Source organism: Staurois parvus, unplaced genomic scaffold (genome assembly GCF_062004578.1).
Source record: "Staurois parvus isolate SC_StPar_1 unplaced genomic scaffold, SC_StPar_1.0 ptg001202l, whole genome shotgun sequence".
Classification (NCBI taxonomy): domain Eukaryota; kingdom Metazoa; phylum Chordata; class Amphibia; order Anura; family Ranidae; genus Staurois; species Staurois parvus.
Window position 1 is genome coordinate 121,083 of NW_028318998.1, and position 15,729 is coordinate 136,811.

The 15,729-nt window shown below is 37.7% G+C and overlaps 1 protein-coding gene across 1 annotated transcript in view; it reads right to left on the reverse strand.

The window, feature by feature from the left end:
* Positions 1–388: 388 nt before the first annotated feature.
* LOC149438224 (high affinity immunoglobulin gamma Fc receptor I-like) overlaps positions 389–15,729 on the reverse strand; it is a 54,615-nt gene continuing 39,274 nt past the window's right edge. Inside the window, exons 3-7 of the mRNA XM_089660112.1 lie at positions 15,055–15,330; positions 10,878–11,141; positions 10,507–10,788; positions 4,860–5,138; positions 389–516 (exon numbers count right to left, since the gene is read on the reverse strand). Of these exons, the coding sequence (XP_089516238.1) occupies positions 389–516; positions 4,860–5,138; positions 10,507–10,788; positions 10,878–11,141; positions 15,055–15,330 (1,229 nt within the window). The remainder of the gene's footprint in view (positions 517–4,859; positions 5,139–10,506; positions 10,789–10,877; positions 11,142–15,054; positions 15,331–15,729) is intronic.

The following is a 15,729-nucleotide window of genomic DNA, read 5'->3' on the forward strand; positions in this document are numbered from 1 at the left end:
TTAGGCCAAGGTGGAGAGTTGAGTCTATGGCCAACCAGAGGGTGATGGCAACTGACTACGCCTGAAGGACCCTGGTCATGAGCGATTTCTTTTGTAATTTGTCTTCTGTGCCTGCCAGTGATGCAATGTACTGTACATTGGCCTTTCGAGTTTTATGTAAGCCTCTCTGCTTTTGGATTTGGATACAGTTTGTAGTTCTTCTGATGAAACAAATCTCATTTTATACCCGTGAGGTCTAAACCCTTTTTCTTGTCCACTAAGTCAAACTCATCAATGAAAAAGGAAATTTGATAACGTTTTAAGTCACACACGATGTCATATAAGCCGAACAGATTACAAAAGTTCTCAATATCCAATGTTCTCGTAATCGATCTTCTGTAAAGGGAGTTTAGCTCTTCTTGACATTATCGTACAGGATTACGGCAATTGAAATGATTATGAGCCCAGATAGCACCAGTCGGATAATATTTTGCAGCTTATAGTCGCCTCGTGGTTCTTTTTTGTTAGATGATCTTTCTGGAAAAAGTAATGAAAAATATCAATGGTTTATACACATAGAATTATCAGTGAGCAGGCAAATGTAAGAATCGTTGCATCTTGACTGATGACATCATGGGGGAGGATTTACTAAAAACTGGAGCACTCGGAATCTGGTGCAGCTGTGCATGGGAGCCAATCAGCTTCTAACTTCAGCTTGTTCAGTTAAGCTTTGGCAATAAAACCTGGAAGCTGATTGGTTTCTATGAGGAGCTGCACCAGATTTTGCACTCTCCAGTTTTAGTAAATAACCCCCAATGTCTTTTTGTGGCAGAGACATTAGGCAGAGACAATGCCGTGACCACAGCCTCCCTGTTTTCTTGAGATCTGAATAATATATATATACAAATTATTATTGCCAGATGATCACAACACCAAAGCTGAATCTGAAGGCCACAGACAATGGCTCTTCATGACTTTGCTGTGGAACACTTTTGGGTCATGACCTTCGAAGGTGCCTGAGTAGAGGCAGCTAATGTTGATGTACAGATGTAACAGAACCAGGTAATTATAGAGCAGAATCTTAGGACACACACTTTAGTGAGTCATATGAATGATGCTGAGGAGGGACAACCTCCTCATCCTCTCTCGTAGAGACAACACAGTCTAGATCACATGTCAAACACAAGGCCCGGGGGCCGAATTCAGCTTGTCAGGCCATTTCATGTGACCCTTGCACCTCTCTTGTGGGTGGGCAGAGACAAGCCTCTCCATAGGAGATGTGTCTCCTGCGGAGAGGCTTGTCTCTGCCCCCCCCCCCCCATCTCTGCGGTTGGCAGCAGAAAGGAGGACAGAACTTCTCCTACAGATCTTGCACCTCTCTGAGAAGCTGAAGGACCCCTGATCTCTCTTGGTCTCAGCATTCAGCAGACTTTGGCAGCTGACTCCAGCTCTACTCTGGTCCTCCTCCATACCTTGCAATTTCTGCTTCCCAGCTTGTTCCTGGCAGCAGCACATGGTAAGAGAGGTTCACTGTGATGTAAAGGAGGGTGGAGGACTCTTTATTGTTGATGGAGGGGGGATTTTGACATCTGATGCAAGGGGGGGGGGGGGTTGCCCTGGACATCTACAACTGGCACTTTGAGGGCAACCATAACGTTGGTGCATCCCATGTTAAATTGAGTTTAGGTCTAGATCCCTTGTGCCCAGCACACAGTCCATGGACCTCATGCAGCCAGCCGACTCTTTGTATGTGGCCCACCAAGTCCAGAGCTGGACCCACCAGTGCTGCCACCAGTTGAGCACCTGTGAGCACTTTTCAGAGCTACAGATCTTCATTCCAGGACCTGCTACTGAAAGCAAAGCTGGTACTGTCAGATGAAGAGATCTCAGACCAATGGGGCAAGTATTGTTCCCGATGTGAGAGCACGTGATCAGATCAGTAACCACTGATCATCAATGTTGAGGGTTAAATTTTACTGCTTTGATAATTATTGATTTGGAGGGTTAAATAACACTTTTATTGACCACCAATACATGTTTATTTGTAAAACCATCATTTTATAAAAAAAAAATAAAAAAATGATGTAATATAATATCAGTTTTGAAACATAAGCTGTAAAAAAGTCATTCAAAAAGTTCCATAGTCTCCTTTTGTAGTAAATTGAGTAAATTGACTTAGTAAGGTTGTAGCGCTTGCTTAAAGTTATTGTAAAAATTGTCTTTTTTGTTTAAGTAAAATAATAAACATGTCATACTTACCCACATGGAAGAAAAATATATTTTAAATATATTTAAAAAATACATTCTTAATATATTCTTCCCAAATATATTGACATATATTTCAAATACTACAATTTTGGCCATATTCAATATATTTCAAAAATATATTTCAATATATTTGTGAATATATTATTAAAAATATATTCAGAACACACGCTGAAATATATATCAAAATGTAATTTGGAATGCATTTACAGGTATATTTAAAAATCTATGTTTAAATGCATTTTTTTTAGATGTTCAAAAATATCTGGAAAATATATTTTGAAAAGTATATTTTTAAGCATATTCCTTTGGAAAATATATTTTTAATTTACATTTTTGGAATACATGTTAAAATATATTCGTGTAGACCAATATATTGTAGATATATGTCGCATGTGTAATCTTTTGTTCTAAATATTGAAAATATATATTTCTCCCATATGGGTACCTGTTCTGTGCAATGGTTTTGCACAGAGCAGACCCGATCCTTCTCTTCTCAGGTACGCCGCCGGTGCTCCCGGTCCTCCTCTTCATTCAGTGCCCTCATAGGAAGCCTGTGAAGACAAAGAGAGTTGATCGCACTCCATGGGTGCAACAGATAAAACTTCTCTTTATTAAATCTTCATGTATAAATCACAACTCCCACATAGGACAATGCGATTTTTACATGAAGATTTAAGAAAGAGAAGTTTTATCTGTTACACCCGTGGAGTGCGGTCAACTCTCTTGGTCTTCACATGCTGTTGCGGCCACGGAACGGACAAGAGCCTGTTGATGTTCAGAGGGGAGTATCTATCACTGACTCACCAGGAGTTCCATATGGAAGAAAAATATATTTGAAATATATTTTAAAAATATTCTTCCCAAATATATTGCCATATATTTTAAATGCAACAATTTTGGCCATCTTCAATATATTTCAATAAATATATATATATATATATATATATATATATTATTCATAGGTAAAGTTGATCCAGGGAATATCCTGGGGGATCAGAAAGGAATTTTTTTCCCAGCAGGAGCAAATTGGATCATGCTCTGCTGGGTTTTTTTGCCTTCCTCTGGATCAACTGTGGGTTTAGGATTATAACTTTTTTTTTTACGGTTGAACTGGATGGACTTTTGTCTTTTTTCAGCCAGACTAACTATGTAATTATGTAACTCTCTCTCTCTCTATATATACACACAGTATATATATATATATATATATATATATACACACAGTATACACATATACACACAGTATATATATATATATATATATATATATATATATACATACATATATATATATATATACATATATACACACACACACACATATACACAGTATTTATATATATACATATACACACAGTATATATATATATATACACACACACACACACTGCATGTTTAAATGTGTTTTTATTACAAAATATATGAAAAATATTTTGTAAAAATAAAAAAAATTAATTTCAAATATACTGTATGTCTTTAAAAATACAAATCTACATTTTTGGAATATATTTTTAAACATATATATTTTTTAAATATATTCTTCAGATTCTTTTTAACATATAAAAAAGTCATTTTAACATATATTTTTTATATTTGAAATGTATTTTTAAAAATATTTCATATATTTTGTAATAAAAACACATTTCAACATGCATTTTATATATATATTGAAATATATTGAATATGGTCAAAATTGTAGCATTTCAAATATATGGCAATAAATTTGTGAAGAATATTTTTTAAATATATTTAAAATATATTTTTCTTCCATATGGGGTGGTTTGCCTTTTTTCCCCTCATAGGAAGCCTCCTCCTTTACATCCATAGACACAGGCAGTGGGGCATGCCCCCCCCCCCCCCCGCTGCCTTGTCATAGAGTTTGATTGACAGCAGATGGCTCCTACTGTTATTGAGATGCCCTTTGAGGAGGGACAGCCCACATGGAAGAAAAATATATTTTAAATATATTTTAAAAATACATTCTTAATATATTCTTCCCAAATATATTGACATATATTTCAAATGCTACAATTTTGGCCATATTCAATATATTAAAAAAAAAAAAAAAAAAAAAAAAAAAAAAATTATATATATATATATATATATATATATATATATATATATATATACACACACACTGTACGTTGAAATGTGTTTTTATATAGTGTAATTTGGAATGCATTTACAAGTATATTTAAAAATCTATGTTTAAATGCATTTTTTTAGATGTTCAAAAAATATCTGGAAAATATATTTTGAAAAATATATTTTTAAATATATGCCTTTGGAAAATATATTTTAATTTACATTTTTGTAATACATGTTAAAATATATTCATGTAGGCCAATATATTGTAAATATATGTCGCATGTATAATTTTTTTTTCTAAATATATTGAAAATATATTTCACTTATTCACTCCATATGGGAGGCGGGAGAGCCACTGCTCTCATGTACAGTGCTGGATCACTATGGGGCTCGGGTAAGTATAAGGGGGGCTGGGGGGATCCCAGAAGTTTTTTTTTTACCTTAAAGCATAGAATGCACTTTAATATCATTAATAATTATTGTAGGTATTTCTTGAAATGCTTCTTGGCTGTCGTTATACTCACTTTGTACAGCTATAGTTAACATGCCGCTTCTCTTCTTTAGATTGTTGCTTGGAGCTTTCACTTCACAGTAATAATTCCCAGAGTCCCCCAGAGTGGACTGGACTGCATAATGATGGGATTTGCTGAAGTTCTGGACAATGTGGTCATCTCTATAGAAAGCAAACTGCGGTTCTGTCATGTGTCCAAACAGAGTAAGGATGGTGTCACATATCAGGGTCATGTTGTCACCTTCTATGACCGGAGAGGAAGTGATGTTTATTTGTGGAGTTGAAAAAATCCCTACAAATGATAAAACAGCATCCAATAAAAAAACAGCACCCAATAAACATATCATCCAGGCTCTCGGCCTGGGGATCAGACAAGTCCGGTTTGGAGAGCAGAAAGGCTGTTTTTGTTTTTATTTCGAACACGTGACCGGCAGCGGAGAAGTAGAAGCTCCTCCTCCTACTGTTTCCCTGCAGACATGCTGGGAGAGAGCTGGGTCATGCGACCGCTGTGTATTGATTAGGAAAAAAAAATGTTGCTACTCCGAATTTTAATTTGGAGAAGCGTCTTTGATTGCTCTGGAAGTGATTTCTATTGAAGATTGGTTGCTGTATCAGCTGGATATACAATTGTGCTCAAAAGTTTGCATCCCCTGGCAGTAATTGTGAAATTTTGGCATTAACCGTTTCAATACCGTGCAATTTTACACCTTCCTGCCCAGGCCAGTTTTCAGGTTTCAGCGCTCTCACACTTTGAATGACAATTGCGCGGTCATACAACATTGTACCCAAACTAAAATTTGATCATTTTCTTCACACAACTAGAGCTTTCTTTTGGTGGTATTTAATCACCGCTGGGGTTTTATTTTTTGCTAAATTAACAAAAAAAGACCAAATATTTTGAAAAAAAAACACATTTTTCTTTGTTTCTGTTATAAAAGTTTACAAATAAATAATTGTTCTTCATAAATTTAGGCCGAGATGTATTCTGCTACATGTCTTTGGTGAAAATAACCCAAATTAGGATGTATTTTTTAGTTTGTAGGAAAGTTATAGAGTTCACAAACTATGGTATAGATCTGAATATTGATCAATCCTGAAGTACTGACAGCCAATCTAATTTCTTGAGGTCCAAGAATGTCAGAACACTACAGATATCCCCCAAATGACCCCTTTTTTGCAGAGTAGACAGTCCGACGTATTTCATAAGAGGCATGGCGAGTTTTTTGAAGTTGTAATTTTTTGTCATAATTTTTCGGAAAATGAAAAAATTAAAAAAATTATTTTCACTATTTTTTTTTTTACATACTGTCACCAGTGCAGTACAGCGTCATCATATAACTGGCATGGCGGTGAACAGCGACACTGACTGGTGACAGTATGAAAAAAAAATATATATATTTTTTTTTTTATTTATTTTTTTTTTATTATATTTAATTTTTTATTACATTTTTTTTATTTTTTTTAAGATTTTTTTTCATATTTTACTATGACCAAAATAGTACAATGTTACCATAGTAACACTGTACTACTTTGGGGAAGTGATCAGTATTTTTTTTTTTTTTTTTTACACAATTTGCTTATAGCAAAGAATTACTTTGCTATAAGCAAGCATTTACCTGAATGACATCGATTCATTCAGCTTTTTTTTTTTTTGTGCTTAGCTGTGATTTGGTCACAGCTAATCACATGACATGTGCATGTGATTAGCTGTGACCATTCACAGCTAGGCACTAGTATACAGTGGATGGAAAACTGAATGAAGCCATCCATTGTATACAACTGTCATGTGACCTGCTGTGATTGGTCACAGCAGGTCACATGGTACCGGCAACGGGAGCCGGTACTCGGATCTGTCATCGGCCGTGTCCGAGGTGCACGGGCGGTGACAGATCGCACTGCTGCGTCGCTCTGCAACCGCGCAAACCGCGCATGTGCGGGAGCACGCCAAATGGCGTGCACCCGGAAAGCTGCAGCGCTTTTCATGCCGCCACACGGCCATAGGCCGGGCGACTAATGGTTAATAATGAAAATATGATGAAAAAAATGCTCTTTTATTGAAGGATGATGATCATATGAAGCCATTTATTATCAAATAGTTGTTTGGCTCCTTTTTAAATCATAATGATAACAGAAATCACCCAAATGGCCCGGATCAGAAGTCTCCGCCCCTGGATCAGAAGTCTCCGCCCCCTGGATTAGAAGTCTCCGCCCCCTGGAATGCTTGGCCTTGGTACAGACACACAAGGTGACACACACGGATTAAAATGCCAATTAGAGGTTAATGTCCCACATCTGTGGCTTTTTAAATTGCAATTAGTGTCTGTGTATAAATAGTCAATGAGTTTGTTAGCTCTCATGTGGAAGCACTGACTAGGCTAGATATTGAGCCATGGGAATCAGAAAAGAAGTGTCCAAAGTCCTGCGTAACAAGGTAATGGAATTTTATAAAGATGGAAAAGGAAATAAAAAGATGTCCAAAGCCTTGAATATTCCAATCAGTACTATTAACCTCCCTAGCGGTCTGATTATGTCCATATTTCTGTGCTCAAAGCGGTACATTTTTTTGCATGGAAACATGTATTTTTTTTATTGTAGGCTGTAATTTTTAGGAATAACTCACTGAAATCTGTCCGAACAAGAGTCTAGTAAACATCCCGGGTATGGTAAAATTTGAAACACGAAATAATAAATTACAATTTAGTAAATAATCATAAAAAATAATAATATAATAATAATAAATTTAATTCAATAATATAATCAAACCAAAAACACTGAAATTTGAAATATAGCGCCAAGTTCGCACATCGCTGAGCAAAGTCGCAAAATCGTTTTCAGTGTCTGATGACGAATTTCCCCCACGAATCATTATCACTCAATGCTGCAAGTGGTTCTGATTTACTATCGCTGTTCTCTAGCCGGTCTAAACCGCTTTTGACCTAAAGGACGCTTTTTGGACGCCATGGACTTTTCTCAGTTTCCAGGTATAAAGAACAGTAAAAATGCAGGCAGGGCGCCGGACAAAGCACTCGGGACAAAATGTATGTGAAATGGTTTGATACAGTAATGTAATACTATGTGATTTTAGTGAATGTCACTTTTTGTCATTTTCAAATTTCCCGCCGTTCCGTCCCCCGTACGTCCCGACGCTCGCAGGGGATGGAACCCAGAAGACAGATGCCGGCATCCGCCAGAGGACATTGCCCGGGACACTGCAGGGGGGACATCGTGGGAGCGCAGGACAAGGTAGGAGAAGAAGAGATCACGGAGCAGCGCCGCATGGTAAGCCCGAGTGTAGCTCGGAGTTACCGCTTGTGGTACTGAAACTTTACCCCGAGCTACACTCGGGAATACCGCCAGGGAGGCTACATCACCTATTAACCACTTCCTGTCCGGCCCATGTATATAAACGGCCAGACAGGAGCAATGCAGGGGCGGGTGGCCACTCCCTGCTTCAGCGCGCTCCCTGGGAGTGCGCAGCACCGCGATCCGGTGCCCGCTGTGTCTGCGATCCGGTGCCAATCATATGATCACTGATTGGCCAATCAGTGATCACATGAAGAGTAGTAAGCAAGATGTCACTTCTGACATCATTGCTTACTACGTGTGAAATCTGTGAATGATCACAGAGGTCACATGGTACAAGGCTATTCACAACAGCCTTGTACCATGTGACAAGCTGTGACCAATCACAGGTCGCACAGTATTTCTCAGTGGTTGCAAGAATGCAGACAGAGAGAAGAATTGATTGCTTTTACAGTCTTTATGGGTGTAAAAGCAATCAGTGTAAAAAAAAAAAAATCTTCATCACCCCCCACTATGGTGACACTGTACTGCTAGGGTGACAGTATGTAAAAAAAAAAACATAAATATTAATATAAAAAAAGTAAAATAAAAATGTAAAAAAACAATTTTGAAAAATTATAATTTTTGGTCATAAACTAATTTGTGTTATTTTTTTTTTTTTTTACTATAAAGATAATTTAATACATTGTGGCCAAGATTTATGAAAAAAGATTATTTATTTGCTAAATTTTATAAGAAAAACTATTTTTTTCAAACTTTTTGGACTTTTTCATTTATATAGCAAAAAAAATAAAAATCCCAGTGGTGAATAAATACCACCAAAGTAAAGTTTTATCTGTCTCAAAAAATGCTAAAAAATTCAATTCAATGGGTACAGTGTTGCATGACCGTGCAATTGTCATTCAGAGTGTGATAGCGCTGAAAGCTGAAAATTGGCCTGGACAGGAAGGGGGTGAAAGTGTCCGGACTTGAAGTGGTTAAGTTCCGAGCGCAGGTTTTTCTTATACAATCCATATAGACATTGTGCCATGAATGTGTAGGCAGGTGCAGTTTCTTTTCTCCACTGCGGGTGGCGCTCAAACTACAGCAGCATTGCAGAAGGAGAGGAAGTCAGGGGAACACCTCCTCTTTGGTTTCCTGGGTCACTAGGGAAGCATTCTGGTTGGATGCTGCCACGTCATGTGACTCCGGTGGCCATCTTGGGTCAGGCAGAGTCTATTTAAGACCCAGGCTCCTGGGATTGGAGAGCATTTTGCAAGTGGACAGTGTAGGGACAGGTCACCTGTCTAAATAGTGGTAGGGAAAGGTTCCAGATGAGTAGGGACAGGATAGGGACACTCTATCTGTTACGAGCCGCCTGGCAGTGTCTCTAGCAGCCCAAAGCACGGATTTCCCCAGGGCGTGGGGTCTAAGTCCCAGCCTGCTATTCACCAGGGCCCCTGATGGTGGGGATGGACTTGGTGCAGACTGGAACCAGGTCGCGATCCCCTGAGAGCGTCCGGCTGTGGTAGAGAGCACCGGCAGGTGTCTGCCGGAATGGAGTCTGATGGGAAGAGGCAGGCAGACTTACTACTAGTGATCCGTGCGGGATGGATGGATGGATCGGAGGGTGAGTAAGCGTAGTCAGGCAGGCCGGGTCGGTAACGTGCGGACAGCGCGGTACAAGAGGAGCAGGCAGAGAATGGTCAGGGTCACAAGCCAGGTTCAGCAGTTTGCGGGCAGCGCGGTACCAGGTATCAGGCAGAAGAATCGTCAGGCAAGCCAGGGGTCAATCAGGAGAATCAGGTCAGGTACAAGCAGAGATCGGCAATGGAAATAACACAGGAACACAATCAGGAACAGAGCAGGTAAGACCAAACGGCAATTTGACATACCTGGTTCCTCGTTGAAATAGCCCGCCCTGCGCTGTCATTGGTGCCAGGCGCGTGTCCGCGATCGCGAGTGCGCATGCGCGAACACCGTTGCCGCCATCCACGCCCAGGTCCCGATGCTCGTCCGCTAGAAAGGACTGGTGTTCTGCGCATGCGCCGCCCGGCGCGATGCCGCGGAACACTCGCGTCCTGACACTATCCTCTCCAGGAATCCTCCCAATCAGGTGAAAACCGGCCAGGCCGCTGTCCACCCTCTGAGACAGACGCTGTTGGTGCATCAAGATCTGTTCCACTCCATATTACTTTGCAGAACTGTAAGTGTTCCCAGTCGGGTACATTCCCGCTGGGCTATGTGTAAGTCGGGCCGTTACTTCAATACAAGTTTTGTCAATTGCACCCGGGCTCAGTATAATTACTGCTGCCGCACCACACTCCACCCACCCACGCACGTCTTTTGTAACCAGGCTGAATATTTTGGTAACTCACTCTGAGTCAGAAGATACATTTCATCACTCTTCTTTGCTACATTGTAATTAGAGGATCTCACTTCACAAGAATATTTCCCAGAATCCTTCAAGTCAAGGGACTGGACGCCATATTGATTAGATAACCCGAAATCCCGAACATTCCGTCCATCTTTGTAGAAAGCAAACTGGAGTCCTCTCCTCGGTGTGAGCGGACCGACGCTTGTATCACATGTCAGAGTCACATGATCACCTTCTAATGCTGGATCTGGGGGCATTCTTAATTTTGGAGGAGAAAAAAGCTCTACAAGAAAAGACGCACCAAAAAAAATTGAACACGAACACAAAATTACATTTCTGAAAATGTAATTTCTGATGCTAGAAAAGACTTACCTTTAACAACAATAACATTTTCATCAGAATATATTCGATCATAAGAAAAATATATATGTTTTTCACATTTGTATGTACCGGTGGCATCCACAGCCACTCTACTGAGGTAGAAGTCAGAGATTTTGTCTGATGTTTGTATGATCTTTCTGTCCTTGTAGAAGGTTATTCTTTTCACAACATAGTTATAGCCGGGGGTACTGTGACATCTGAGATGTAGGATTTCTCCTTCATAAAGAGGGGAAGGTGCTTGCAAGATGACCCAATCTGGAAAAAAAAATGGTAGATATTCGATACGTTGCTTCAGAAGCTAAATATTTCCAGGAAAAAAATATTTGAACCTGCAACCCAAAATATTATGATAAGCAAAGTGGAAGCCCATATGGAATAGTGATCCAGCACTGTGCATGAGAGCAGTGGCTCTCCCGCCTCTCCCATACGGAAGAGAAATATATTTTCAATAGATTTAGAAAAAAAAATTATACATGTGACATATGTTTACAATATATTGGCCTACACGAATATATTTTAACATGTATTCTATAAACGTAAAGTAAAATATATTTTCCAAAGGTATATATTTAAAAATATATTTTTTTAAAATATATTTTTCAGATATTTTTGAACATCTAAAAAAATAATTTAACCTCATGCCGCCCAGCCACTGTATAAATATGGCGGCAGGGCGGCACGGGCAGGCAAAACCACGTTTTAAAACGTGTGTTTTGTAAACAGGTAGGGGACGCGCGTGAGGCGTGCCGCCGCTCTACCTGTCCCGCCAATCACAGCCACGGATGTCAGTCGCCGGGTCACAGCCGGTTCTTACCGGCTATCTCCCGGCGATCGGCGGCAATCAGTGACAGAGAGCACAGCAGTAGCTGTGCTTTCTGTCAGTTCCCTGACAGCTCGAGGACACAGTGATCAGGACAGAAGAGTTTCTCTCTCTCGATCAGCCTGTCCCCATCCAGCACACCCCCCCGCCCCCTAGTAAAACACTCCCCTCACACAGATAACTCTTCCCTGAAAAATAAAGTTAACCCCTTCCTCCCCAGTGCCATTAGTACAGTGTCAGTGGTTTTTTTTTTTGCACTGATCACTGTATTGGTGTCACTGGGGATGTCAGTGACCCCAAGTCAGTACCCCCCAATGTCAGAATGTCCGCTGCAGTCCCGCAGTTCCGCCATAAGTCGCTGATCGCCGCCATAAGTCGCTGATCGCCGCCATTATTAGTATAAAAAAAAAACTAAAAATCCCAGTATCTTTCCCGCCATTTGTAAACACTATAACTTTCACGTAAACCAATTAATTTACACGTATTGGGTTTTTTTGTAGCAAAGACATGTCGCAGAATGCATTTTGGCAGAAATTTATGACTAAATTTGATTTTTACATTTTTTTTTACTGGACATGTTTTATAGCAAAAAGTCCAAAATATTGTTTTTTTTTCTTTTTTTTTTATAGCGCAAAAAATAAAAACCGCACAGGCGATCAAATACCACCGAAAGAAAGCTCAATTTGTGGGGAAAAAAAGGATGTAAATTTCATTTATGTACCGTATTGCATGACCGCGCAATTGTCCGTTAAACTAGCTCAGCGCTGTATAGCAAAAAAATGGCGTAAATTGCAGTATCTATCCCATAGATTGTAGACGCTATAACGTTCACACAAAGCAATCAATATACACTTATTGGGATTTTTTTTACCAAAAACATGGAGCAGAATACATTTTGGCCTAAATTTATAACCAACTTTGAGTTTACTATATATTTTTTATAGCTGAAAGTAAAAAATATTGTTTTTCTTTAAAATTTTTGGCCTTTTTTGTTAATAGCGTGAAAAATAAAAAGTGAACAGGTGATCAAATACCACCGAAAGAAAGCTCTATTTGTGTGAAAAAAAGGACGTAAATTTTGTTTGGGTGCAGCATTGCATGACCGCGCAATTATCAGTTGAATTAGTGCAGCGCTTAGTAGCAAAAAGAGGCGTGGTCATTAAGGGGGGTAAATCCTCTGGAGGTCAAGTGGTTAAACATAAATTTTTAAATATACTTGTAAATGAATTCCAAATTACATTTTGATATATATTGCAGCATGTGTTCTGAAAATATTTCTAATAATATATTCACAAATATATTGAAATATATTTTTGAAATATATTGAATATGGCCAAAATTGTAGTATTTGAAATATATGTGAATATATTTGGGAAGAATATATTAAGAATGTATTTTTAAAATATATTTTTTTTTCCATGTGGGAGCCCTCATCTCATTGGTGATGACATCATTTGGAAGACTAATGGCTCTTTGATTGGTAAAGTTGCAGCAATGCCAGATTTCCATGCTGTACAAACAAATGGCAACCACCCCAACCTATATCTAGTCTTTGCAGCAACCAACATATGGAAGGGCAATGCACATCAAAGACAATCAAAAATTCCCAGCTCACTTAGTAGTTGGCATGCAACAAAACTGAATTGGACCTGTCCAACAGTTCACGGTAAAAACAAAGGGTTTAATTGAACATATTTGCAAATAAATGCGAAGGCCGCAGTGGCCGCATGCCAAGGCACCCGACATGGAAGAAAAATATATTTGAAATATATTTTAAAAATATTATTTCCAAACATATTGACATATATTTGAAATACTACCATTTTGGCCGTATTCAATATATTTCAAAATATATTTCAATAAACAAATAAATATATATATAATGCGTTTTTATTACAAAATATATGAAAAATATTTTTAGAAATACATTTCAAATACACTGTATGTCTTTAAAAACACAAATCTACATTTTTGGATTGCATTTACAAATACAGTATATGTAAAAATATATGTTAAAATGACTTTTTTATATGTTAAAAAAAAATCTGAAGAATATATTTAAAAAATATATATTTTTAAAATATATTTCAAATATATTTTTCTTCCATATGGGACCCCAATTTACTGCGGTCCTAACACTATAATTTTGAGAGTCTCCCAAATTGTTGCACATAGCAGTTGGATAGTGTAAGGGAAGGCTTGCCTGGAGGGAGCCCACCCCTCCTTAAATGTACAGGGACACAGGGGACACCCAGCAAGTACACAATGGCTGCTGGAGGTATCCTATGCATGCTCCCACCTATTCACAAACTGAACAAACAAATGGCAACCACCCCACCCTCTGATTACCCTTTGCAGACAGGAGCACATGGAAGGGCAACACACATCAAAAACAAACAAAAATTCCCAGCCCACCTACCACCTAGCCTGCAATAACACCAAATTGACACTATCCAACAGTTGATGTTAAAAACAAGGGGTTTAGTCACACACAATTTGGTTTTGTTGCAGGCTAGCTGGTAACCCACATGGCCATATTCAATATATTTAAAAAAAAATATATATATATATATTATATATATTTATATATATATTTTTATATATATATATATATATATGTATTTTTATTTTTTTTAAATATATATATATATATATATATTTATATATATATATACTGTATGTTGAATTTTTTTTATATATTACAAATTATATGAGAAATGTTTTTAAAAATATATTTTTTTTTAAATATATTCTTCAGATTTTTTTTAACATATAAAAAAGATATTTTAACATATATTTTTACATATATTTGTAAATGCATTCCAAAAATGTAGATTAAATATATGTTTAAAGACATACAGTTTATTTGAAAATGTATTTTTTAAAATATTAATCATATATTTTGTAATATATAAAAAATGCATTTCAGCATACAGTATATATATATATATATATATATGTAAATATATTTTGAAATATATTGAATATGGCCAAAATTTTAGTATTTCAAATATATATCAATATATTTGGGAAGAATATTTTTAAAATACATTTCAAATATATTTTTCTTTCATGTGGGAAGTGAGCTAGGAATTTTTGTTTGTTTTTGAAATGTCAGATTTCCTCCGCAGATGGCACTGCAATTACAGCTCCTGTTATTGGAAAACACAGAAGTTGAGAAGAGTCAGAACCTCTTTCTTATACTATATTAAAGGGGTTTAAATCTTTGGGAGGTTTTTTTTTTCAGACATTACCTGTTAAATGCTGCTTAATTTTACAATTTTATTTTATATACTATATGTTTTCTCTTATACAGATTTGTAATTACTCAATGATTGTTGAACTCACCTTCACTGATATGTAGGCTGACCGGGTCGCTGGGCTCACTGCCACGGATTTGGCATTGGTATCTCCCACTGTGTTGGGATTGGGCAGAAGCAATGGTAATGCTTTGATGTCTTCTATATAGTTGTCTATTGTCCTTAAACCACGTGTATTGGCCATTGTATGGAACAGATGATCTCACATTACACTGGACAGTGATTTTTTCATACCTGAACACCTTGTTCCAGTTTGGTGTGAAGGTCACAAATGGTCGTTGTATTGCTCCTGCCACACGGTGACCTGGTTGAATGTAATAACAGACTCTTTTTACATGTTCAAAGAATAACTGCCATTTCTTTTATGCAACACCTAAAAAACTGTCATTTTTTTCTATTTAACTCATACATGTAGCGGCAACTTTGGGGATACCAGGTAAACTCTGAACATGAACTTGAGGAAAACAAACAAACCTTTTATTTACCAGCTGGGACTTAGCCAGACAGTGTCTGTAAAGCTAAGTGGCTTGAAAAACATCTCACAGAGTATACATATTAACAATTAGGTCACAATGCATATTTTTCCTCTTTCACTTTCTGTACATTCAAAAGGCTTTCTAAACTGTGCAAAATACAGCCTTGAATATATCAGCTACAGATAAGGGTACCAGCTACAGGCTGGAACACATTACTTCACAGGAAA